Consider the following 24,445-nt stretch of genomic DNA (forward strand, 5'->3'; position numbering starts at 1 on the left):
CATAACCATGCGCCTTCGTTCGGCTTATAGGCGTGCAACGAATATTTCTTGCAAGATCGTCCGGGGTACTATTAAACTGTGTGGTCGATTCCGCATTATTGAAGCACTAAGGGATTTCCTGACTCTGGCAGTAGTTGAACTCTAATCCTCCAATTTTCGTACCACATTCGGTTGGTAAGCATGACCGCTCTTACTCAGGAGCTAATCACGTTCTGCCCCCCCCGTCGGCTCAACCAGCTCACCTAACGAGTACGTTGTCTAAGCAACCTGAGCAGTTCCTGGGCAGCCCCTGAGACAAGACACCTTGAGCACACGCTCTGCAGCTCCACAGCCGTGTTACTTAGCTATTAATTGTTAGCGCGCTAGTCCACTCAGAGATCTGATTCTGGAGGGGACAGCGACAGGGTGTTAATATGTCGAGGTTTTGCGTTTCCTGCTCGAGGGGGGGTGGGTTTGCATGGGGTTTTACAGATGTGGGTAGTGAGGGGGAGTTTTGTCTTTGTTGTCAATAGCCTTCTCACGCTATACATTGCTTGGCAACGGGTTAGCTGGATCAGATCAGCTAGGGGTGGTTAAGCCCGTATTCTAGTATATGCCATTTTCCAAGATCCTGTCAGACATGTTATGGAGAGCCTGGCGAACAAATTCATGTCCTTAGCTCTAAGTATTAAACCCTGAGAAACCGTGAGAGCAAAGGGCGCTTTACGATACTAACATAGGTGTCAAGATGAGTCCCTCAGACTGTAGGTATTCCCCATTACATCTCTCTAAAAGCCGCCAGAGAACTTATCGTCCGAAAGGAAGATTTAAAGCACTTGATAATCGTGTTAAGAAGACCATCCTCCCAGAGAGATCACCATTTCGAGCGGATTCCAAACGGGAAACATATTCCACGAAGCACTCGTTACTGTAGTCTCTTTCAATCTCCAATAACCCCAGTTCACGTAGAGAACCTGGAGTTTCAAAGGATCGAAAAAACAAATCGAAACGAGAATGAAACTCATCGTTTGTATAATCTATTTCATATGGTGGGGTGTCCGCGCCCTAGTCCAAGTGTGAGAACACATCTGTAGCTACAACTAATGGGAAGAGTTTGGTGTGGTACTCACTTTAACGGTTTCATTCTGAAATGGCTGTTCTGCCTGTATCTCTCTTGAAATAGATCCACTTGCCTCGGTGAACTGCTTGCCCAATTGTACTATTAGTTCGGATATAATCTCATCGTATCCTTTGGATTCCCACAGTTTCATCTCATCATCCAGCCGGTCAAGTTTTATTACGCTTGAAATGTCCCAGAATTTATCGCCGCTGAGGGTGTGATCCCTGCTGGCCCCAAAGCGGCAGCATGTATGGACAAGATTTGTCTGGTCGAACTTGGCTCGACGTAATACGGATAACGCGTTCGTTTTTGCCTCTACCAATTTCCCGCTATCTTCTAGCAAACACAGCCATTCAAAAACCCAACATGGATTGTTAATTCTGTGAAAAAGCACTTGAAGCTTGAAGCTAAGTCTGGATATTGGTAAACACCCACCAGAACTGCAAGCGCAAGAGCAATTATCTGTCGAAACGACATCGGCACCGTTTCTAAGAAGCATATCCAAGTACTCCAATACCTCCTTGCACTCTTTCTCTCTTGGTGCAGTTAATTTTTGAAGGAATTGAGAGAGAACACCATGGCCTTTGTGGTTCTTCAAGTTGATATTGGCTCCTTTTTCGATTAAACGCTGAGCAAGTTCCACATCGAGAAATTTGGTAACCGCAAAGAGTGAGTGCTCGCCTTCTTTGTCTTGCTCATTCAATGCCGTGAAGCCATGCTCAATCATCATATGTGCATATTGAGGTAGATCAACAACGTGCATCATTGTTCTCCCATCTTCAAATTGAAAATTAATGTTGCACAACATTGACAAAACACTTAATATGAATAATTTTGTCCATATTCTGCCCTCTTCCAAGAATAGAGGAGGCCTTGGACCAGAAATGATCCTGGAGAAGGCGCTCAAAAGAAGGGTTGGATCTCTTGATTCAATAACTCCAAGTGCATGCCAGATTAAGAACCAATGGTTCCTTACAGCAGCGTACGTGATGAAATCAAAATTCTCCAAATCATCATGCATGAACAAGTCTGCACCTCGACGGATCAGGATGGAAACGGCTATTGGTCGATTTGTCGCAGCGGCATACATGAGAGGAGTGATACCATTCTTATCACGGACATTGATATCGTGTCCTGCATCCAGAAGAGCTTTAAGTCTTGAAGGACTGCGAATGGCAATGTGTAGTGGCGTTTGACCGAGAAAGTTAACATTATCCTCTAGGGGGTGAGATTGCTGAATTAATTTCCTGACAGATTTCATGGAACCATGCAGGATGGCTTGGTGTAGGGGGGTAGTTCCCCCAAAGTCTGCAAATCATGCTTTAGAACAAGGTCAATCACATATTGAAACAGATTATTACCTTGATTAGTACGAACGATTGCGCTGAGATATTCAATGAAGAATGGGTCCTGCGGTATAAGAGGCATTGAGAATTCTCCTCCTAGATTATCTGCGCAAGGCCTGGGCCATGATTCAAATTGCGGAGCCGGGGAATTGTCGAAGTCGTAGCCAATCTCTAGAACATTCTCTAGGACGTGAAGATGCCAACCTTCCGAGTTGTGAGAAGCGGAAGCGTACAAAAATCTAGCAATTTTATCAGTCGCATCTATTAAGAAGGATAGAACCAGGCATACTCAGAACTTTCCAGACCTAGAGACATGTTGAACTCCTTGACGAAGAGTTGTAGTACTCGAAGTAGGTTGTCGAAGTTGCTGCCGCCTTCCATGACCCATCCCAAAGCTTCCATAGCTTTCTGTAATACGTTTCAATATTAGAGAGATGATAACAAGGGAATGGAAGAGTTGGTGAGAAGAAAAAGCCTATCACCTACCTCCAGATATCCGCGTCCACTAGGATCAACTTGGCTACAAAAAGTTGGATCCGTTCGGTAAAGTTCTCTGAATTGTGCTTCTGCATCATCCCAACCCAATTGTTCCTCGGAAAGTTTCCAAAGAATCTCAAATCCCGGAGAGGTGTACTTAACAACTCTCTGCAATTGTAGGTCGGGATAGAGTGTGAACTTTCCGACCTCCAGGGTTAGATTTACTCCCAGTATTACTGCCCATGGGATTCCAAGTTGAGATAATGCGACTCGAAACTGAAGGCGATGACGACGAGCCGTGCATGTTACAGTGTCGCAGTTTTTCAATATATGGGCCAATGGACTGTAATGAATGTACCAGAACCTGCTGCTGATTTGCTTAGTGAAGTGGCAGGAGCAGTGACATTGTAACACTGCACATTGAAGGCGCTGCCGTCTTGATCGCCAGAATGGCTCATTTGAAACAGTTTCTAGCATTAGTTGGGAGTCGTTTTTGTCTACCTCAAGGTTTGTTGTGGAGGCTTCAGTTGAAGATGTGATGTTTTTGCCAAGCGTCTCATCTCTTTGAGTACTTACCGAGAGCATACGCTTCTGCATGAATGCTCTCTGGTGAAAACACTGGATCCTGAATGTCTTCAATCAGCGCTTGAAAAGCATCACTTGGGCCAAAGGTGATGAAACCCACCCAATAAAATTCAATTGGAGGCCATGTACCGCACTCCTCAGCTCGTCGAATTCAATTTTTAACTTTTTCGACTTGAATAGTGTTCGTAGTATTCGTGTCTTCGACCCTCCAGAGGACGTACTGGGAATCCCTGCGATGAGCGTTTCCAGCCTTCTGATCACGTTCTCACAGCCTGCTTGACACCGGCCAAGGGCTGTTGGGACGGCCATGAATTCCAATATCTCGCTTTGATCTCCCTCAAGGTTGTGCAACTGCTCAACGATAATTTCAAGATCTTCGATCAGAGTGCCGATGTTATCGCGAAGCTTTTCTAAGTTCTCGCAGCGCTTCCGTAGCCTGTCGATCCCATCTGCGAGTTGGATCGCGAGAGATGCCAGCCCTGCACCACTTGCAACGACGGCTAGAACCTCGGCCATGACATGAACTCGAGAATTTATGACTTGAAAAGAGGAAAGGATGATGTGCTAAGTTTGCGGGTTGGTTGTACACAAGGTATCTGGTGATAAAGGGATTTTAGGCAGCAGGAAAGAATAAAGGTTTGACGAGGCTACAGGTTTCGTGGATATGTGGTTGTAGTTGCCGATAGGTCAAGACTTAACTCCCAATGATTTTCGACCATAGTCTCTAAGATACTGAGGCGGGTAACGGTCTAGCTGATAAAACCCGAAATTGGAAAATCGCGAAACCTTTATATTACTTAAACTTGAACGACTAAGTGAAAATTTGCGGGACAGTTAAACCACGTGACATATTACCACACGTGATGCGTTTTCCTGTACCTATATAGCTCTCCTCCTCCGGCTTCTCCCTCGAGATCTTCTCTTCTTTATAATTACGGAGTCTCAGATTTTAGGTTTTGGTTTCTTCCCTTGGGTTTTTCTTACACTAAACTTATAATTTAATAGTTCTTTACTACTTTTAAGCCTCCTCTCTTTAGCGGCCGTGGTCACGCGGGAAAGAGATTTGACTTCCCTCTTTGGACCTGAGAGTGGTTAAGTATGAGCATGGCCTGAACAAATCTAGCTTGGGCGACAACTTTATTCCGCTTTATACATGAAATGTATAATAACGCCTCCCCAAAAATGTTACCCCACTCGATATACTCGGAGCCCGACAATATGAAGGAGACGATATTGATTTAATCGAACAGAAGAAGAGGGAAGCAAGCATTTCGTTCGAGAAGAAGTAAAAATAGAGGGAGGTGCTGGTAGGGATTCAAAGTTGCTCCAGCAGGAACCCTGCAAGGGAGTAGAAACAGATTCCGGGCGATCCGGCAAAGAAACTGAGCTGGAGGCCAAAATGGGTTCCATATTATGGAGCAGAGGCGGACCCAGGGCGTGCTCAGAACGTCCAAGCTCTGATCAGGTACGCTCACCCTCAGCTCAGGTTAAGCAGCAGCAGCTCGCGTTCGGTGACTAAAGCGGAACTAGCGAATATGAGATTAGAGTCTGACCCCAAAGGGATCCCTTCCAAGTTAAAGAGTACTGAGCTGGAACAGCTTTCTTGCAACAACCAGAGGCCAAGCTGCGAAGGCCTAAAATCTTGTCTCGGGGATCTTCGCATTGGACCGCTCCTTTATAGTCCGAGAAGAACATGAACAGAGGTTGCAAGTTGGTAGGTCTTGACCTGGTTTTATCGAGCCTCGAAAATCCTTTGTCTCCTGTCGTACCTCTAGTTTCTCGCTGAAGCATGAACTTTGCCGGCAGGGAATTGAGAATAGCTTGCAAGATCCTTAATCGTTCCTGGCACTCCAAGACCGTTGAATGTTCTCCAGATACCGTTGAAATACCCCATGCTAGTCACAAGAAAAAGGAAAAGTGAAACGAAGGACGCCGATCACCACTACACTGGAGTATGAACTCTTTCGCAAATAAGAATTCTTGGATAATCCAAAGTCTGCTCCCATACTCTCGAATAAGAAGGGCATGAAGAGCAGTGAGTTTTCAATTTCATTTAGCGAGTACTTTCCGATCGGTTGACGGTTGGATAAACTGTGTTCCCCCCTGAAAGGAGGAGATGAGCTCCATGGCAAGTTTGCTGGATGCTTCCGATGCCCCACGCCATACAATGACCCTTGTTGCTTGCTCGTAGATCTGGGCCATCTGATTAACCTGATAATCTCGTTCATGGATATTTCGTTGACTAATGTAAATGGCATCGACCCATAGCTCCCTTGGTTTGGAGTCCAAACGTAAATGCTGAAGTGCCACCCAGAGATTCTCCCGGACTTCGAAATCGGCCCCGTCGACAAGTATCAACTTGATGAGCTTTGGAGGACCCCACATATAGATAGGAGAGCACCTCGTACTAAGGCAACTCGGAAAATTTTGCGAGTTTGAGGTGCATTTAATTTTTCCGCTTCCCGAACAAAGCCTGTAGATGTAGAAGGCGGATCTGATCGAAGTCCTGGAGATTGCCATAGACATGACTTTTGTTATGCCCTTCTTTCACCGGGACCTGGGACTCTTCGCCGGAGCCTTGCGTTATTTCATCCACTTCCTGCAGTTTTCTTCCTTGCTGAACTGGTTGCTCCTTGCCGCAGGCATCTGAACTCTCAGCGAGTTCCTGATATCAGTCAGGCGGGTATTCGTAACTTGGAAAAGACGGCAGTTATATCTCGGCCGGATCTTTCCGAAGCAACGTTGGAGCAGAGTATCAAGAGCCTTCGAGGGCGCCCTTTGTCACGGAATGGTGAGAAACCAACTGATAAGCACGATCACTGCCTTGGAAGTTGAGAAGCAACTAGCCCCTGCTACTGTACTAGCAAGTCTAGTGACTTGAGTAAAGTGGTGGCATAGAGGGGATTCAGGAGCGTCTGAGTTCGAATCGGGTGAAGTTCGCAATTTCGTTGCAGAGGTGGTCTTTGATGACCTAAAAAAGATCCCGTAAGGCTGAGAAATACCCGCGTCGTCTCTTCACCAACCTGCCACCAGAGTCCAGAGCAGGCTTTCCTGGTTCCCTAATCACTGATAAGACTAAATCGCTACTGACAAGTTTTAAAATTAACAATAAACATTCATGAAAAGAAAGCGGTGGTGTTCTGGGATATCAAGAGGATTTTGCGTTTATGCCGCCGAATTCAACTGTCCACTAGTACTAAGTCATAAAAATATAGGAGGAAGTTGTGGTCACGTGCATAGTGACTTTTCACACATAATGGGACTAGATTCCTCAGAAGACAGTTATAATGCGATTACTTTAAGAAAATCAAGATAAAACCACTACTTAGTATTATGAGAGATATGTGCCAATTCAGGCAGGAATTTAGGAAACCCATGAGGTGAAACCTAAATCCACATAAACTCAAGAAAGAAAAACCCAAATCGTCAACTTTCCTGATTTCAAAATCATGCAAGAACCATAACCCAATTCTGGTTGGTGCCAACCCCGGGATGACAGGGGTAGCACAGCACGTTAGTCCCATCCGCAGAGCTTGACTGCGCCATGTCCATGCACCAGCCATTGGCCTGGTTCTTGAATCTATTCCATGGGGTCAGCTAATGCCAATTAAATGAGGAGGCTCCTTGAAAGATCATTTTGATGTGAATCTGGGAACATACTGAACACTGCTGTCTTTATTGGGGATCATATTGAACTATGGATTTGGTCGTTAGCTGCTGGCTGAAGAATGCCCAACTCAGCAAGAACTTACTCGAGAGTAGCCGTCAACAGGGACCTCCCCGCCAATCATTTGATACCACCCATTTGGCGCATTTACACCTAAGTATATTAGTCTGGCAGAATTGAAAAGGTGGAGTGCTGATTACTGTGGGGGCAAGAGGCAATGGCCCCCGTGGCAGTATTGACAATCATGACGTCGTCATTAGCGCCTGTTGACGCAACATACCATCTCTGGTGCGGACCTGGATTCAGTTGGCTGCAATATTGGGTCAATGTGGGTGCAAAGATCACGTATACCGTAAAATCGACTCACTAGCCGTTGAGAGGGGTGTTTGGGCCAGGACGTCCGTTAAGAAGATCAAGGACAGTCCCAGTTTTAACGTTCTGGATGATGTAGTTGTCCGGTCCAGCGTATGGAAGGAATTCTTCTGCTTCACTCCCGGCAAGGAGAGCGAACGCCGTTGCGGCGAAGAGTGCAGTGAGAGTAGCCATGGCCGGGAAGTGCATGTTGATTGAAAGAATGAGATGGGCTCAAGCAATAGGTAGATGGAGATGTAAGTAAATTGTATGAAGAGCACTGAACTTCGAACAATCTAACAACCGCCGACCATCTTCTCCTTTAAATATCAGAACACCATGACACTGTCAGGCCTGGTACCTCCTTGTGTAGTAACACAAGCTGAAGACTTGAACTTTGCAACATATCACTGCTTCTGAGCTGCATTGCAAGTAATGTACGTACCGACTGCAGGTTTGCGGTGCCTTGTCAGCAAAGCCGAAGTTGATCCATCTGATTGTCGTATGTTGTGAGCCGGCTTTGGACCATCTTGGGAATGGACACTTTCAAAAGCGAATCATTCAGCCTCGGGAGCAATGCGGGGAGCCGTTGTGACTTTGTGTGTTACAAACCCCAATATGTGCAACGCAAGGGGGCACAATAGCTCAAATGAGCAGCTTCCCCACAAGCAAGGAAGGACACTCTATGTTCACCAGCATAGACACACTCACTTGACACAGCAAATCCACCGAGTGAGGAGACACAACAAGCAGTTTGACCGACTTGCTCGTACGTTTCTCCGCAATACCGCCATGACACGCACGTATTGTAGATACCACAGCACTACAGACCCCTACCTCTATGAGGTTTACAAAGAGAGATTTCGATCACGGTTGCACAGAATCCTTTGGTGTGCTCGTGGTCGGGTGGAAGGAAAGGTCCGGTTGGACCTGTGAGTAATGACTTAATATAGTTGTTTAACCTTATTACAGCGGACGCCTGCAGCAAAAAGTCTTATGACACAATATGGTAACTTGTCGATCATGAGGAGAAGGAAAGGAGGCTGACTTTTTCGAGGTGCAGGGTTGCTCACTACGCGTGAAACCTCACCAAGTGAAACCTCATGGAAAGCAAAACGAGCAGTTGATGCTACCTAGAAAACTCGCATCGAAGTTGATGTCACTACCGCTATGGAATATTGATGCCAACCACGACGTAAGCCAACAGGACCTTGACAAGTTGATGTAAAACCTGATAGGCGGACAGGAGATCAAGAACGATGCAGATATCCACCCCACGGTTGATGCTGGTCTCATAGCTAGGTCATAATTGCGAGAAAGTGCATCAATTGCTTGAAAAAAAATACAGCAAATTCAGCTGGATAGGATTTGAAGAAGACTAATTGGAATCGTAAGAAGTCTTCGAATGGGGAGAAGCATGTGTAATGATCTCCGCTAACTGAAACCGAGCTTTCGCTTATATTACTTTGCAGACAAACACGCTGACCACTTCAAGAAATAAGTACAACTGTCTAATGTATAACCAAAATGAGCCGTTCTATGATGATTGAATACTGCTAGTCCCGCAATTGTATCTAAGGAACTGGTTTGGCATCTGGGACAGATTGTATTTCTGAAGTGTTGTCATAGGAATCGTGTAATCAAGCTGGCTGAAGCGAGCCGTGCCTTTCAGCAGTCTCGAAACATGCTCTCGCGGCGGACACAAAAAGTGCCACTAATTGTACCAAGCCCAGTAGGGACAATTCCTGTTCTCACGCTCCTAATGTTCTCTAGACCTTTCGTATATTTAATTATATTTTGAAATATCGGAGGCTATAGAATGTCCATGTTCCTGCCACCAGTGTTTGTCCAAAATCCAGACTACTGACCAATGTTAAATAAGGACAATAAAGATTAGTGTCGCTTTTTATGTCCACCGCGAGATGCTTTAGGATTCTGAATTTGATGCTCCGCTCGAACACTGAAACCCAGATAATGTACCATTTCCCAAATTTACTCTGCTTCCCGGCCCTTCGGCTCCCTCATCGTAATAGAAAGCGTCCCCACCTTCTTCCCACCATCCTCACTCTCCTCCAAAACTACACTCTCAGTCTCCAACACCACAAACCCCAAACTTAGAAATAATTTCTTCGAGTTAGAACTAGCAATGACCCAAATCCTAGCACCAGCTTCATCTGCAATCTCATTATCAAAAACAGCCAGTCTTGTTCCGAGGCCCAGTTTCTGATATGAGGGATCGACAAGGAGTCCCGACCTCGCTGCTCAACCGTCAGCGTGTCCCACAAGCATCGCAAAACGGGTGGTGTTCTTTGGAGACTTACAGAAATCCGTGGTGGGATCATAGCCATGAGCTTTCATTATTTCAGCAGATCTCTCATGAGTAGCCCAAATTCTCAAGTCTGTAGTATCAGGACGCATAGGCGGTGGCTTGGGCGCGTTTTCTTCCTCAGGCGTCTTAGTGTAGGGCTTGCTCATCATGGACCATGCTACGATCTTCCTAATCATTCCATCATCAGCCACAATCCCACTACACCCCATATATTTTGAGAGATGAATTACTTACTTTGTTTCTCGCTCGGTAATCTTGGTAACTACAGTGTTTGGCAGCTTCATGCGTGCGGTCAGGGCTTTGGTGTAAAACGCGAGTTCATCTTCTGACGATACGTTCCGCATTGATGCGGCCCATATGTCGTAGGAGCGGAAACTGAACTGCCAGATTTGAGCCAGTTCTGGGATATTGGCTTCAATGGCGGGGGAGAGGTCGAATGCCATGACTGAGAAGGAGGGTTGAGCCAACGCAAAAGCCTCAAATCCAGAATAAAGTATGAAATATGAGGCATAAAATTTGCCAAGAAGTGCTCAGTGGCCATTTTTATATAGTGAGAGGGTTGACAGCAATTCGGAGTGTGTCGTAAGCACGGGAAGGGAGCAGGGAATAAATGTTGCAGCCTGCGGGGATGGCAAGGCATCTGATTGGAGGGCACTCCACAATTTTCGGGGTAGCAAAGGAAGAACAACCCCGAGAGGGGGTTTTCGGCGGAGTAACTCATTTTGATTGTCTTGACAGGAGGTTTATTCGGAAACCATGGTCTACCCTCTCCCGTTCTATCATAGCGTCAAAACTTCAAACCCTCTTGGTAAAGACCAATGGACAATCATCCTTTGCATGTCAGCATTTGGCATATCTAAAGGGTCTGGAGCCAACATACCATAGGAAACAATGTTGCAAACACCTTGATCTCCTCAGATCTTGCTGTAGGATGATGAACCCAATCTACCTCCAATGCCGCCTTCCCAATCATCGCCGTCATAGTCAGTTGCACATATTGCTGTGCTATGCAATTATGTGGTCCTGTCCCAAACACCAACCAGTTCTTACTCTTCTCACTTGCATCCCCTGAGATCCATCGCTCGGGGTCAAACAAATCGGACTGCGTATACACTTCGGGATCATGGAGAGCAGGATAACAGGAGGGGACGATCAAAGCTCCTTGCGGTACGGTGTATGTTCGTGTGACTGGGAACGCCTTTTTCGCGAGATACGGGACAAAGATGACTGGTGGTCGATACCGCAGAAGTTCCTTGACAACGGCGTTGGTGTAAATCATCGACTCCAGCATCTGCAGACCTAGTGGTGCATTCACATCTCCGTTTCTTGCCTCAAGATTCTCTTGTCGCACTTGACCGAGAATATCAGGCCGCTGTGCCATGATTTGAAAGAGCCACGTCGTGGCACTGCTCGATGCGTCTTGAGATGCGAATAGGAACGTGAACATGGTTTGAGCGATCTCGAAATCGGTGAACTCGCGCAGGACAACAGATGGCTTCTCGCCGTTTTCAATACCTGCAGCAGCCTCATCGCGGTATCGTTTCGACTCAATCATGCTTGAAATCCACCGATCAATGATGCATGTAGGCTTCCCACCCGCAGTCATATGGACCTTGCTTTTCGCAGCACATTTTGCGAACTCGGCAAGCACACCATCCGCCGCCCGTTTGCCCCGCCAGACCTTTGTGTATGGAACGTATAGCGAGAGAGGGACGTTGACAAGCTCGAGCGCTGCAGTGATGCAGTAGTAATCGTCTGCAATCTTCTTCACTGCCTCATCCGATATGTAGTGGCCGACGAATGTGCGGCACGAGAGAGCGCAATTGATCTCTCGGAAGTGACCCATGAATGGCATGGGATTCCCACCGTTGTCTCTACTCGCCCGAACGAATTGGCTGAAGTAATGAGATAACACATTTTCTTGAGTAGGGAGGTAAGACTCGAGCGCTTTGCGGGTGAAGAGACCGTTCAACCCTTTGCGGAAGTCGACGTGGGCTTTTCCGTCGAGGAATACCCAGGCGTTGGAACCCATGAGGTCTTCGGCAACTGGCACAACGCATGGTTTGACAAAAGTGGGGGAGTTAAAGACTTTGCGTGCCAGATCACGGTCGGAGGCGAGGACAACGAATCTGCGAGCAGTCAGCCAGTCAATAGTGATGTCCGGCCGCGCAGAAACGTACTTGTGGAAGACAGATACACAACTTAGCTTGCCGCTGGCGAACTGCTTCTTGTAGGCTTCGAACTTCGGATCTAATACTTGAAGAAATGGGCCAATGAATGGCAGCTTGAACGTTGGCCCGGCGATTGATCCTTTGTTCTTGATGTAGATGACTATGCAAGGTCAACAAAATAGCATCATGGTGTGCAGGGAGGAAAGTTGACTGACACTGATCATATGCTATAAGAACTAATAAAGTAGTGGCAGCAATTTGCCAACCGCTTATGGTAGCCAGATATTCCTCGAAAAAATGGACGGCGGGCATCGATGCGTGATATGGCGCTGATGTATTGGCCATGATAAGGGTCGCCATCGTTCCAGTTGTATCCATTTTGTCGATTGATCTGACCTGGGTGGAGTAAAGAAACTTGATAGTTGCCTTTCAGTGTGTTTAACAAGATGTATGGAATTATCTCGCGAGGTGAGGCCTAGTAGCAGCATTAAAGGAAGTAGGTTGCGACGTCTTGCTGCTTCGACATGGCTTTTTCGAAGAGAACACATCCCTGAGAGGGCGTACACCGGAAATGAGGACGCTAGAATAGCAAGACATCGGAACGGTCGGATCAAAGCAAACAATTTGCAGTCGGTTCATCCTCTCCATATTGTTCGCCAAGGAAGTTCCTGGATGGGACGCACTGGAAGTCCTGGACCGAAGAGGACTAGACTCCGAAAATGATCTGCACTAGGGTCTGCCGCCCCTCCACGCTATAATGGCGAATGGCGCTCGTACAAAAATCGCACAGGACCATTCTCCGATGGATGTGGAGAGTTTAATCGAATAGGACTAGACTCCGCTGTGTGTCACGTGACTATGTTTGAGAAATTTCGCGGCTTTTCATGGTCTTCGGCGACTGCCAAGCTGTGGAGTGGTAAGTCCAATGCGAGGATCTCCTTCCATATTTGCTGGAAGACATCTCGGGATCTCGTTTCGTGCCAGAGAATTCTTTTCAGATGTGCCTCGACGTCGCCCCAGCATTGAATGTCAAGTGCTGCTGAAACTGCGGCTGCTTCTCCGCGAAACCAGTAATTTTCATTCGTACCAGTCGATGCGACCGCTCCGACTGACAGGAGCCAGAGCAACAATGAGTCCTGACATTCCCCAATTGATGATAGAGGACCGAGATGAGGTTGGAATTGAATGACAAGAGCATTGAGAATATGAGCGTGGGAATAATACGTCGCTCCTTGGAGGATGAGCATGTAAGCTGAAATTGAGTACTGCAGACATTCAGAGATGTTCGGTGATTGAGACTCAACCCCTGTGTGAGGAGGTAAACTCATCAAACGATGGAGAGTAAAGCAAGTCAGATCGTGTAGATCAGTGACTGACAGAATTGCTAGATCGTGAAGAATGCAGCGGAGACGGTTGACAATGTTGCAAAGGGCAGGATCGAGGCCAAGAGCATCGAAGTCGAGGAGATTTGGATCATTGCATTCGCTGGAAAATGGGCGTTGCCATTGCTGTATTGCGCAAATTCCATTCCCTTCTCCGAAATCATCTTGAGTTTCGAATTGAGGCGATCCACTGACCAGCAAGGACACCCTATATGAGATCCAGTCAGAAATTGACAATCGCAATGAGAAACGTCTTACCAAGGCACCATTCTTGCTGTAAGCGGGCTTGTCTGTTTGACTTTGGATAATCCACCTCTGAAAGCGACCATACGTTTGACTCCATCGATATGCACTTTGCTCACGTGCAGGTTCCCTTTTCCATGCTAAGACACCCAAATGTCAGTCATTTTTAATAACAAGTCAAAACAAGATTATTACCTCGATGGCCGCTAAAGTAACAACTGCATTCATAGTTGCATCTTGATATGCGAGTGACTGGTCCTGAATTTTATGTCTCAAGAGGGAAACGGAGTCTTTCATAAGAAGCTCCGAGTGTGGAAACCCTTTCATGGCATGGAGTTCATCGTCCAGGGAAGCCGTCTGGAGAGTTACATGAAATAATGCGGGGTCATTGAGAGCCAACGGCCACCACGATGTGACGAAGGGGTTTGAAGATGGATTGAGATCTAAAGGATAGTACTGAAATGCGATTTTTGACAAGACTGGGAAAGGTCAGGCAAAAGAAATCAATAGTCTCCAGTGAGAACCCCACTTACAATGCTGCATGAGACCTTGAACACGGAGATGAGGCAGATTTGTTGGAGGGTAGGACCCGAATGGATCGAATATATGTGCTTCGAAAAACATTGACATGTCCGAGGCATCCGATGACACGCTTCTCCCACTTCTACTTAGGAGTAGAGGCCAACTACGGACCATTGATGCGTGGGATGCGTGAGATATATTCCCATGATCCGCAATGGGAGCTCTCGTCGAAGTGAGTGGCTCGTTGGCGTAAACGCAGTCGCAATTTCTCTTCACGCAACGTGAGCATTTTGGGGTTCGAAGATCGCAACTGTGCTTTGCTTTGGCACAAGCTGCGCAGGATCGGCGAAGCGTCTTGCGCATTGGTGATTCAAGGTTAGAGATAACTATAGGATATCATCACTTAGAATAAATCCGACATAATATGATGCTGGTGCCGTTGAGAATGCGGTGTTCAAAAGCTGGATAAAGTTAGATGAAGTTGAGCGAAGGATCTTCGGCTCGCCATGAAAGCGGTGCGCAGCTCACTAGTGCCACACCCCCTATGATGCCATGCCTAGAAACCAGGCCTAGTAATGGCTCGCTAAGGGCCCCTTTTCAAGTCATCCCGAAATCACTAAGAAATAAGCTCTCGTTATCGGCGAATTGAAAGTTGAATTCCTCTCTACTGACCAGCTTTCATGAATTAAGTACCTTCAGTTAATCACCTATATAATCTCTCAAAAGTCCCTCAGCGACTTCCGCTTGTAAGTCCATGACTTACCCGACACTCCAAAATGATAATTTCTCCTCCAGGAGCCAAGGAAGCTCAAGCAACATTAATAAAACAAGGAAACGAAGATTTATAGGCGAATTAAGTCGAGTAGAAATAGAAAACTTACTCTTCGCTAGCTATAAGCCCTCTACGACTGCGACGTCGATACCGTCAAATCCTTACTTGACGATGGTCCGGGACCCGACTTCCACTTAGTAGTGGGTGAGGAAGGCATGACGAAGTGGATAATTCCGTTACACGAAGTTGCTCTGAGGTCGTCAGAAATTACAAGACTTCTCTTAGGTCGTGGAGCTAAAGTTAATATCACCTATTTGAACTCTGGGACTGCGCTACTGAGAGTTCCACGATTCCGTCCGCATGACATGAAGCTCAAAATGATGGAGTTGCTCATCGTTTATGGAGTCGATGTCAATGCTAAACCTCGAGTCCATGGCACAGCACTCATTGCAGCAATTGAGGATCAGAACTCGATCTTAGCGTGATTGCTTGTAGGCCATGGTGCTGTTTCGAACCAAGATGGCGGACTTTGTCACCGCTACACTCCTCTGACTGCTGCCGTTCGAACTGACAACAGTGGCGTAGTGGCGATGCTAAAGAAATTACTAGCGGAGATTGAAAAAGCAAACGATAGTCGCCGGCCCCGCTTGATCTCCGAAGCATCACGTGGGAAAGAAGACAATCTCAATTCCCTCTTATCTCAGGATCATATAAGTAATTACAATGACGAGGCGGACCTCACCTTATATTCGGGAGACCCCTTAAAATTGCACAGCCTTCGCCGTTCGATAGAGCGCAGAGCTCCAATATGGACGCCTTCTGTTTATATTTAAGAACACAAGAAGGGTATCACGCTACTACAGCAAAGAATAAGTCACAAAGGAAAGATCGCTGGATTGATGATGGCCCTTACCTGCCGGATGACTTCAAAAAAAATGCCGTGGAAACCCTGGGGCAAGATACTCAACTTTCTTTGCTATAGCCAATACTTTACCAAACTGCGTAACAGAATACACCGATTTAAGTCATTTCCTAGACTGGGAGGTCCAGATGTTATCTCTCAAACCAAAACCTTAGAAAATGATCCTCGGAATCAGTCGACTTCACAACAAAAACGTCATCTCTCTGGCGAGTTCCACCCCTAATTCAAATGATTCCCTAGCTAGTAAATCTTACAACATAGAAGCTATTTTAATATAGGGGTAGCTCGGCACAGGCGGAACAAATATCCATGCGCATATTATTGACAACATACTTGACTTGCTAAATGAGGTGTAATTTGAGGATGGCGTATCTGGTATGCGATTTTCTTGTCCTGTACTATTATAGCTCTGCAATCAGACATACTCCAGTTGTTTGGATTGAACCTTCTCTGAACATTCACAAGAAATCAGAAGAGAATTCATTGCCTTAGATTTTGGCTCTCTAGAAGTTGGAACTTGCAATTGGTTGTGGCTAATATCCAAGTAGGTTTTAGTTTCCAGATACCAGAACCACCTATCAGGATCAACTGTTTCAAAAATGCAATATTAATTCGGCTGTGCGGAGGAATAAAGCTTTCGAGAGTTTCTCCACTTATCAAAAGCTTAGAATTGTTGTGCAAAGCTCTTTGAACCTTCCCAGCAAGTAGGACTTCATGTTATCGGAAATTAGGTTTGTTTTTGAGCCTTATTTTGGTCCACCCAGTTTCAGCACCGAAGCAAACAGACTAGGCATAACAGCTGCTCTTGGCGATGAACCGCTTCCAAAACCGGAGCACGACTGCGGGCAGGTTCTTCTCGACTCTTGTGTTGTGGTTGACTGTGGCCGAAAGCGAAAGCCACGGTTTTCATTTGAAAAAGGTATTCAACTCAGCTTCGATCCTATGGTTACGCAGGCAGGAGTGGAGTTCTCTGTAATCATTGATCAAGAAGTTCAATGGGATGACACGTTTTCTTGGATGGTGTGAGGTCGTCCAAATCAATCTGGGAACCAAAGCTTTGATCCAGAAGGTGGGATACTCCAACGGCAGAGCGAAAGAGAAATCTCTCGAGCTGAACCGTTTCACGCTCAGTGCCATGCGTAACGCCTCTAGCAACGTTGCCGGTCTTCAAATCCAGACCAGCTACACCTTTCTTACACATTGCGCCCACTTCGAACCTTCATCTATTTACAGAAAGCTGCTGTTCGACACGTCTAATCAATTGGCGTTGATCTACGACTCCACGGAGAAGGGATCATGGATAGTCCTCAAGTTGAGCTTACTCCTCCATGGTAGATGCGTACATCTTGACTATTCACAGAATATCGGACGACCAACTGCCCTTTGTGGACGTATATTCCAATGCTCATAAGATCGTGGATACTGTGTTCGGCGTGGGTGGAACAAACTACAGTGACGCTGATCGACCATTTTTATTCAGATATTTTATGGTCGGATTTAACGGAAAAGCAGCGGCAAAACACTAAACGGATTCGAATTTTTGAATCTTATCGGCGAGCATCGCCGTGGAGGCTGCATCGAAGGTCTCAGAGGGTGGTATTGTGGCACATGAGAGGAGATCATTTTCAGAAATGTTGTTATAAAGATGAAAGGATGATCTGACATGCGGGGAAAGGTCCGATATTCTCCAAAAATTAAGCAGAGTCCGGTGGTATTATAGGTCGACTCGGAAGAACAAGGCCTCAGCGGCAAGTTAAATCCCACTGCCATCTACAGCTGGGATAGTGTTCAACTAGATCGAAAGTAATAAAGTTTACTATCTCCTCACATTCAAGCTACCCACGCTATACTCTCTTCAAAACCGTCCTTAGAAGAACCCCTGCACTTAGAGAAACCGATGTCAAGAGAAGTATATCGAGAATCACTCGAGAATGCGTTTGTGCTTTCAGTCAAAAGTTGCGACCACGGCGTGTACTTCAGCGAGGATTGAGCGGTGGTACTTCTCTCGGCGTGCAAGTCTACGCGTGGGTTTGTATTGTTGAATGTGCGTGATAAGGGTTGTCCAACGTCTTGCACTGCCTCGGCAAGACATGGCGTTGGAGCTTCGGAGTTGCTGATAGCATGGATCGCAGTGTAGCCTGAGACTATCTCATTATATTGGCTGAATGGGTGGTGGGCTCTTCCAAGCGGCAAAGGTCCGTTCGATGTGGATAGCGAACCACCAGTCGGGCATAGTGTTTCTTCCCCATTAGCACTGGGGTTTTTGGAGACTTGTGAGTCGAAGCCAAGAGCAGTTCCTTTTCCTTTTAGCCTTTTTGCGCCGCGAAGGGTTTCATCGGTGCCGCGCTTATGGCAGTTATTTGACTTGGGAGTAGCTTCGAGGTTTTGATCCCCTCGACTAGCAAGTGATTCTTCCAACATCTTGATCTCGACCAAAAGTTTAGAGACTGTATTCTCTGCAGCCGCCAATTCGTCTGTTTTTCCCCGTAATAATACTTCAATATGATATGATGAATCATTCTGGGGACCGAGGGCTGCGCCGTCGGGTTGCTCATTGACATAGAAAGGCTGTGCGGCCGTTCTTTCCACGTTTGGGGCTAAGGTAGCAGGCTCATTTTGGTCTCGAGGCAGGTACATATTTGCCTCGCGATCTTCTGCTTGAGAATTATCCGAAGAAGTAGTTCCAAAACCTAGCGCTTTGGTGTCAATCATATGAGAGGTGTTGCCGGTGTCTGCATCACTCCTGTAATTGTCAGGCATTAGATCCTGCGGCCAAATTCCAATATTTTACTGAGAGAAAGCGGCAGTGCCCGAGCCGGTCTGTTGCTGCTCGAACGGTAAATTCCCTGAAATAGGCGTGTCTTCTGGTCACCGGATTAGATGATAAGCATGAATATTAGCAATTGGTTTGGGAACCAACTTTGATCTAAACATGCCGACCAAGTACCCTTACCAGGTCGAGATCCATATGAGTCAAGTATTTCGTCAAGCATTGATCTTTGCGTCTTCGAGTCTCGGCTGGCTTGAGAAATATAGGTCATGTAGGAATCATTGAATCCACTTCTACGTGGGATCTCAAAGGAGGGCTCTTCGGAAGGAAGCTCGATCGGAAAATCTATGGAGAAATCAGTACTGACGAATAAGCATTGATGGAACTGCAGAGTGCATACACGGATTCTGCTCGGCAAAATTAAAGAAATCGTCAAGTGTGATATCTTTCCCGGGGGCTTCAATCACTTGACTAGAAGTGTGTGGCACCCACGGTATTTCGTAGTCTCTAGAAATGATTGGGTCAAAGTCTGGAAGTGGTGCCTTGTGCCCGAATATTGACGAGATGTCAGACTCTGAAATGTGTAATGGCTTCTCAAAAAGAAAAGAGTCGCCACCAGGAAATATGTCATTGTTCGAAGAGTGTACCGCTGTTGTATTTCTTGTTGCTGAGACGACGGACCTAGATTTATGCGTCAGCTTTGGGGAAATGGTCTCGGTCTCCATTGTATTCGGCATCGCTTTAGGATTCTCAATGCCTATAGGGCAGGTGGATGACAGTTCGGTTGTTGAAACAGCCTCAGCTTTCCAACGTGAGACGTGGTACTGAAGACAGCGGGCCCTTGGAAAAGAAATGTCAATGCATGTTCAAAAAGAGTAAAACTTCAAGATACTCGAACGGTAACTTACTTGGCGTCTTTTCCAAGAAGCCGACCATCTCGTTTCTTCTGCTCCATTTCGTTGGGTACTCCTTTGGCCCACTCTAAGCCCTGTAGTCGTTTGAGAATACTCTCAAGCGAGTTCGTCTTCGACTTAGGCCCACGAGCCGTGTTTGGCTCAGACTGCAAGCGCAGGATCTCTTTTCTGAAAAAACTGAACTCTTTTTTGATGATTATGTTCTTAAAGGTCTCAGACCACGTAAAGCCTTCCCAGCTCTCGAATTCTCGCTTCCAGTCATTGTAGCCTAATCCTTGGCCAAGCAGCTTGCCAATGGTTATATCAAGCAAACCATCGTTTTCGAGCAGGACCTGCCCTGTTCGCGTATGAGTCGACATAGTTTGCCATACGTTGTACTTAGAATGGACCTAATTGTGGCGGTAGACAAACAGGGGATGGGATATGGTTGGTGGAGATGGTCGCCCGCAGGCTCCAGAGGATGATTGGGGTTCGAGAAACAAGGCTGAGCCATATTGAACACTTCCGTATTACAGTAAAGTAATGCCGAGGACTTCGAAAATGAGATATATCAAAGGAATTGTGGAAACACTGGAAAGTAGATGGCAGGACAGAATGGAGGCATCCACGCTCTCACGGAATAGGAATCTCGATGCTCACGGGAACGCTGTGGATGCATTTGATAGTACCCCGCTTACACACTTGCCTTGCGCGCAAGGGCGGATAAATTGGGAGAAACACCATTGGCATGCACCCTTAGTCAGCAAGTGGCTCTTGGTGGTGGGGGGCGTGTGGGGGTGGCAGTGCGGTGTCGGCCGCCGTGGACACCCAGGGTCTTGGACAGGGAAACAAATTGGGTTTCTTGTGTGAACATCGATACTTTTCGAGTCATTGTTCATAGTTGGTCTCTTGAATCAGTCTGTGGGCTGCTAGAGCCTAGATCTAACCTGGAAGAAGAGAAGTGTATTCTGTGTCTGCCGAGATGGATGACTTGATTGAAGCTTTGTAGGATGATCTCTGTCGATGGTTAGCTGAAAGTAACGGTAGTTGTACCCCAGGGATATTCACTTGGCATCTCCTGAAAGCGTGCTCCGCATGTCCCAAATACTCTTCTCAGATTTGGGAGACGAGGCAGGCGATATGCCCGTTTCCTCCCTCTTAAGAGTCTGTCATCTCCAAATCGAGATCCTAACGAATCAAACAGAGAGAGAGCGCGATTCCATTGCGACAGTGATTATGGGAAACAAAAAGGGAATGTTTAAATGATCGGGAACAAGTGCTATTTTCGTTAGACAAGAAAGTGACTTCAAAACGATGCAGATGGAATTTTCCTTCCACCCCAGGTTACTCCGAGGGATGACCAAGGCACTCAATTCCGGAAACATCTTTCCAAGCATCCATAATCATATAAAATTGCCCGAAGCTATTTTTTTAAAGATAGATTTAGAACCCCATGGATCTTTTTCACATTTCAAGCCGAAGCCTTCTCAATTTCCAACAACTGCCTTCCCAAGTCCACAAAACACTCCTCATCACTTCTAAACTCCAAGCCCAAAAGCTTTTTTACTTTCTCATTAGAAATTGTGTAAGCTCCCTCAGGTAACGAATCAGTCCCTGGCTTCCCAATCGGTGTCCTCTGCTCCAGCTCTGGGAAGTTCTTGCGGAAGATGTCTGAAATATCCTGGGAAGAAATGGACTTCGAGCTCACGATGATTCGATGACCTCCTGCTCCCGGTGTAGTAACAGCTTTCACATGCGCAATAGCAAGATCGCGTACATCGACATACATGTGTACCCCATTTAGCGGGAGTGGGGCGTCTTTGCTGGAGTCGACGAAGTTGGAGTAGATTCTGGCATTCGACTCATTGATATCCTCGACATTGGACACAGTGTGCTTGAGTGGCCCATAAATCATGGGAGGATTCAGACACACAAGATCAAAGTTGGGTTTCTCTTCTTTGACGAAGTTCCATGCTGCGAGCTCTGCGAACTTCTTGCTTGCACGGTAGGCGTCGGCTTTGCTGCCTGCAAGAGCTTCGTCGTAGGTGATTGGGTACCAGTCATCCTCCGTGTACACTTTCTGGGGTGTTGTTCCCACTGGTGCATTGAAGTTCAGGACTGCTGCGCAGCTGGAAGTGTAAATCACTCTCTTTACCTCGGGGGCGTAAGCTTTGATGGATTTCAGAATCTCTGTTGTGCCTTTGACTGCAGGATCGAGGAACTCTGCATTATTTCCGATTGCTGAGAAGAGGAATGGTGATGCTTGATGAAGGACAGCATCGAATGGTGGGGTTGATTTGACGACTTCGTTGAAGGCTCCAGAAACTGTCATATCCGGAACGATTCCGAAATCCATTTTTGATTTGAAAGACGGAAAGTCGCGGGCGATTTGGTCTGCCTTTACTTGGCTTCGGACAACGCTGCGAACAAAAAAGCCACGGTTGAGAAGTTCGGACAGAATGTGGCTGCCGAGGAAACCATTTGCTCCGGTAAGGAGAACTCTTTGCGACATTTTTGATGATAGGAATTGGTTTGTGGATGCGTTAACGGATATAGTTGTGTTGATACTTGAACGTTCAAAGTGTTTATCGAATGGTGTAATTTCGGGTTAAGGGTAATAGAAGATATATACTTGTTTGACTGCCGGGGCTACTGATATCTCCTCTTAATGCCGATATTGTTTGGCATCACCTGTAATGCTGAACTGGGGGAGACGATACGCGAAGAACGTGTGGAGAATGACAATAGAGGGAAGCATTGCACAGGCTGAAGAATTGATCATGTAGGCATGCTGACAGAGCATCTCATCGGCGCTTTCTAGTACCTCGGGTAGCAAAAATAGCCAATGGCGAGGAATTTGCGCAATCGGCAAGGCGGCACTGTAGCATGCTCTGTCAATGCAGTGTCAGCACACTGTTTCTCCGAAATCAACTTCGGCGTTAAGATGACTTACCGAGGAAAATCGGCGAACTTGGGGTCATAGGGATGGCGTCCATTGGGACGGCCGATGAAGCCCGGACTTAGGCATGACCTGTCTATCTTCTCCTACGCATTTAACCTTGCTTACGTCCCACCGAACAAAGATGTATTATTATTAAGCGGTAGAGCACGGCTTTGCTCACGTCCAATTAATACCACAGAGTCAGACAGTTTTAAAAACATTAAGCCATGTTTCACGTGATCGCTTGCCCCCTTTTCCACCCCGCTTCCTTCACTGACTCCCACGGGAAAAAGTAGGTTCTAGGAATGCATTGTTAAAGAGGGTCTTCAACAAAATTAACCACTCCCCAAAATCCCAACCAAAGTCGATGCTTCAGCTTCAGCTTCCTTTCTCTTCCACATCTTCCACATCTTCCACATGCCCATCAATCGAAGTTCAACCAACAAAGCAAGCAATCAGCTTTGCCACTTCTCTCAATTCTTTATGATCAAGAAAACCAAACAGCCAGTATTACGGCCATAGCCGTCAAGAATCCAAGCATCCATGGCTTCAAGACAGTGAAACATCGCTTCAGAAACTTCTTAAACTCCAATTTCCTCGCACTGTGCTCTACTTTGTCATTGACATTGGGAAAAGGGCACAACAGGAATCTCTTTCCAAAGGAATTCACAGAGTGACTCCCAACCTTGCCCCAATCGATACTCCGGCCTTCGGTCAGGAGGGACAATCTCCCTAATCCAATCATAATAGGCAAAATACGTCTTCCTGGAATTCTGCTTGATCCTCTTGACATCGTGCACATCAAAAGCCCCAAACAACGTATTCTGCATGACTTTCATCGCCCGGGCCCCAGCAAGTGCGTCGAGAATACCAACCACGGGTTTTGCAAAAGGAGAGACTAGTGCGTCTAGGTCCTGCGTTTAGAATCTCGCCCACCATTTGTCACAATCTCGTTATATGAGTACCACCTTCGCGTCTGGGTACGCTTCGACGAGCTGGTCGGTGGAAATTGCAACAACGTCTGTCGCCACGTCGTATTCGCTGAATACGGCGTCCCAATCCTCCCGCTTGAGGCCTTGCGCTGGCCGCGCTACGGGTGTGTGGGGCCATGTACCCTCCATTGCGCGTTCATTCAGAGCCCACTTCCTTCTCCTTCTCCCTTTGGCATGGTGCCTACGTCTTGGCAGTGGTGGGTTCTCAGACCGGGGATATCGTAGGCGCGTGCCATAGACAGCGTACCGGTTCCCATGAGGCCTGTGTTGATGGCTGAAGGCGGGCCATGCTTGCGAGTGGGAATCATATGCTAGGAAAAGGTTGAAGTGGGTGACATGACGGCGAATATGAGGACAAAAACTGGGTCCATTGGTACAGCAGTATATAGATAAATGGAAGAAGACTGACTTCGACGACAGGTAAAGTTAAAGTTTGAAGTAGCGCTGATTCCCGGCCATAGTGATATGGTAAGGCTGAGCGATAGGAGGAAAGCAGATATCTAACTCCCTGAAAATAAAATGTGATAAGATCTATACACTCGAGATTTAGCAAACAGAGGTGGATCTGCCAGTGGTCCACTCAAACATGGGCCTTCCACTCGGTAGGGGAAATCGCCCGTGATGAATAAATGCTTTGAGATTCTATTGGCTTTTCACAAGTAAGATAGCAACGATAATCAAGAGACCAACTCTGGACTTACCACGCCTGTCCGAGACTACTGTGGTCTTTGGGTAAATAATCGCTCCCCTGGGGGTTTTGATGTCAGTCTCAACTGGGGTAGGTAACCAATACGAAAGGCAGATTTGGCATATTTGTGGGGTCGAAAGTGCTAGAAGCAGGTGCCAGGGGTGGAATTACTCCCCCCCCCCCCAAGAATAATTGCTAGCGCACCTAATATAGAAAGCTTTACAAGGGGGTCAAACAGGAGGTTCTAGCCAATCAAAAAGCTTAGAATCTTCTAGATTCTCTACGTATACACTTT

The 24,445-nt window shown here is 46.7% G+C and overlaps 9 protein-coding genes across 9 annotated transcripts; all 9 read right to left on the reverse strand.

Moving 5' to 3' along the window:
- Positions 1–538: 538 nt before the first annotated feature.
- On the reverse strand, positions 539–4,114 carry K444DRAFT_589448 (ankyrin). Its single transcript, XM_024878107.1, has 6 exons — positions 3,608–4,114; positions 2,932–3,547; positions 2,735–2,853; positions 2,461–2,684; positions 1,110–2,407; positions 539–1,044 (listed from the first exon to the last, which is right to left on the reverse strand). The coding sequence occupies exons 1-6, from the start codon at positions 4,021–4,023 to the stop codon at positions 787–789; spliced, it is 2,931 nt and encodes a 976-aa protein (XP_024736718.1). The 5' UTR covers positions 4,024–4,114; the 3' UTR covers positions 539–786.
- Positions 4,115–5,661: 1,547 nt separating this feature from the next.
- K444DRAFT_484106 (uncharacterized protein) lies at positions 5,662–5,895 on the reverse strand (the record flags this gene model as incomplete). Its single annotated transcript, XM_024873067.1, has 1 exon — positions 5,662–5,895. A coding segment is annotated over one exon (234 nt), but the record flags the coding sequence as incomplete, so codon positions are not given.
- A 1,059-nt stretch (positions 5,896–6,954) lies between these two features.
- Positions 6,955–7,735, reverse strand: K444DRAFT_629691 (carbohydrate-binding module family 13 protein; the record flags this gene model as incomplete). Its single annotated transcript, XM_024883096.1, has 5 exons — positions 6,955–7,087; positions 7,168–7,202; positions 7,260–7,327; positions 7,375–7,484; positions 7,542–7,735. The coding sequence occupies 5 exons, from the start codon at positions 7,733–7,735 to the stop codon at positions 6,955–6,957; spliced, it is 540 nt and encodes a 179-aa protein (XP_024736720.1).
- A 1,565-nt stretch (positions 7,736–9,300) lies between these two features.
- Positions 9,301–10,473, reverse strand: K444DRAFT_401093 (uncharacterized protein). Its single transcript, XM_024872528.1, has 3 exons — positions 10,089–10,473; positions 9,847–10,022; positions 9,301–9,783 (listed from the first exon to the last, which is right to left on the reverse strand). The coding sequence occupies exons 1-3, from the start codon at positions 10,295–10,297 to the stop codon at positions 9,518–9,520; spliced, it is 651 nt and encodes a 216-aa protein (XP_024736721.1). The 5' UTR covers positions 10,298–10,473; the 3' UTR covers positions 9,301–9,517.
- K444DRAFT_401092 (sterol desaturase) lies at positions 10,474–12,638 on the reverse strand. Its single transcript, XM_024872527.1, has 4 exons — positions 12,241–12,638; positions 12,035–12,185; positions 10,735–11,983; positions 10,474–10,685 (listed from the first exon to the last, which is right to left on the reverse strand). The coding sequence occupies exons 1-4, from the start codon at positions 12,401–12,403 to the stop codon at positions 10,650–10,652; spliced, it is 1,599 nt and encodes a 532-aa protein (XP_024736722.1). The 5' UTR covers positions 12,404–12,638; the 3' UTR covers positions 10,474–10,649.
- On the reverse strand, positions 12,639–14,643 carry K444DRAFT_401091 (uncharacterized protein). The gene is made up of 4 exons (XM_024872526.1): positions 14,184–14,643; positions 13,846–14,129; positions 13,666–13,790; positions 12,639–13,615 (listed from the first exon to the last, which is right to left on the reverse strand). The coding sequence occupies exons 1-4, from the start codon at positions 14,533–14,535 to the stop codon at positions 12,874–12,876; spliced, it is 1,503 nt and encodes a 500-aa protein (XP_024736723.1). The 5' UTR covers positions 14,536–14,643; the 3' UTR covers positions 12,639–12,873.
- Positions 14,644–17,696: 3,053 nt separating this feature from the next.
- Positions 17,697–20,153, reverse strand: K444DRAFT_663445 (uncharacterized protein; the record flags this gene model as incomplete). Its single annotated transcript, XM_024886832.1, has 5 exons — positions 19,545–20,153; positions 19,037–19,476; positions 18,787–18,981; positions 18,658–18,730; positions 17,697–18,609 (listed from the first exon to the last, which is right to left on the reverse strand). The coding sequence occupies exons 1-5, from the start codon at positions 19,907–19,909 to the stop codon at positions 17,697–17,699; spliced, it is 1,986 nt and encodes a 661-aa protein (XP_024736724.1). The 5' UTR covers positions 19,910–20,153.
- A 692-nt stretch (positions 20,154–20,845) lies between these two features.
- On the reverse strand, positions 20,846–22,280 carry K444DRAFT_612891 (NAD(P)-binding protein). The gene has a single exon (XM_024880229.1). It carries the CDS (start codon positions 22,039–22,041, stop codon positions 21,001–21,003), a length of 1,041 nt encoding a protein of 346 aa, XP_024736725.1. The 5' UTR covers positions 22,042–22,280; the 3' UTR covers positions 20,846–21,000.
- Positions 22,281–23,111: 831 nt separating this feature from the next.
- K444DRAFT_722581 (uncharacterized protein) lies at positions 23,112–23,787 on the reverse strand (the record flags this gene model as incomplete). The annotated part of the gene is made up of 1 exon (XM_024888562.1): positions 23,112–23,787. A coding segment is annotated over one exon (364 nt), but the record flags the coding sequence as incomplete, so codon positions are not given.
- Between the last annotated feature and the right edge of the window lie 658 nt (positions 23,788–24,445).

Source organism: Hyaloscypha bicolor (assembly GCF_002865645.1).
Source record: "Hyaloscypha bicolor E unplaced genomic scaffold K444scaffold_73, whole genome shotgun sequence".
NCBI lineage: Eukaryota > Fungi > Ascomycota > Leotiomycetes > Helotiales > Hyaloscyphaceae > Hyaloscypha > Hyaloscypha bicolor.

Excerpts from the sequence above, each read along its gene's own strand:
- K444DRAFT_401092 (XM_024872527.1), bottom strand. The coding sequence starts at position 12,403 with ATGGATACAACTGGAACGATGGCGACCCTTATCATGGCCAATACATCA. Across the intron at positions 12,186-12,240 it reads TCTTATAGCATATGATCAGT|TCATCTACATCAAGAACAAA; the intron begins GTCAGTCAACTT and ends GACCTTGCATAG. Across the intron at positions 10,686-10,734 it reads TTGCAACATTGTTTCCTATG|GATGATTGTCCATTGGTCTT; the intron begins GTATGTTGGCTC and ends TGACATGCAAAG.
- K444DRAFT_589448 (XM_024878107.1), bottom strand. The coding sequence starts at position 4,023 with ATGGCCGAGGTTCTAGCCGTCGTTGCAAGTGGTGCAGGGCTGGCATCT. Across the intron at positions 2,854-2,931 it reads GTGGACGCGGATATCTGGAG|AAAGCTATGGAAGCTTTGGG; the intron begins GTAGGTGATAGG and ends AACGTATTACAG. Across the intron at positions 2,408-2,460 it reads AATCGTTCGTACTAATCAAG|ACTTTGGGGGAACTACCCCC; the intron begins GTAATAATCTGT and ends CATGATTTGCAG.
- K444DRAFT_612891 (XM_024880229.1), bottom strand. The coding sequence starts at position 22,041 with ATGTCGCAAAGAGTTCTCCTTACCGGAGCAAATGGTTTCCTCGGCAGC.
- K444DRAFT_401093 (XM_024872528.1), bottom strand. The coding sequence starts at position 10,297 with ATGGCATTCGACCTCTCCCCCGCCATTGAAGCCAATATCCCAGAACTG. Across the intron at positions 10,023-10,088 it reads ATTACCGAGCGAGAAACAAA|GAAGATCGTAGCATGGTCCA; the intron begins GTAAGTAATTCA and ends TGGAATGATTAG. Across the intron at positions 9,784-9,846 it reads TGATCCCACCACGGATTTCT|CGAGGTCGGGACTCCTTGTC; the intron begins GTAAGTCTCCAA and ends ACGGTTGAGCAG.
- K444DRAFT_401091 (XM_024872526.1), bottom strand. The coding sequence starts at position 14,535 with ATGCGCAAGACGCTTCGCCGATCCTGCGCAGCTTGTGCCAAAGCAAAG. Across the intron at positions 14,130-14,183 it reads TCAAGGTCTCATGCAGCATT|TCTTGTCAAAAATCGCATTT; the intron begins GTAAGTGGGGTT and ends GACCTTTCCCAG. Across the intron at positions 13,616-13,665 it reads ACAGCAAGAATGGTGCCTTG|GGTGTCCTTGCTGGTCAGTG; the intron begins GTAAGACGTTTC and ends GATCTCATATAG.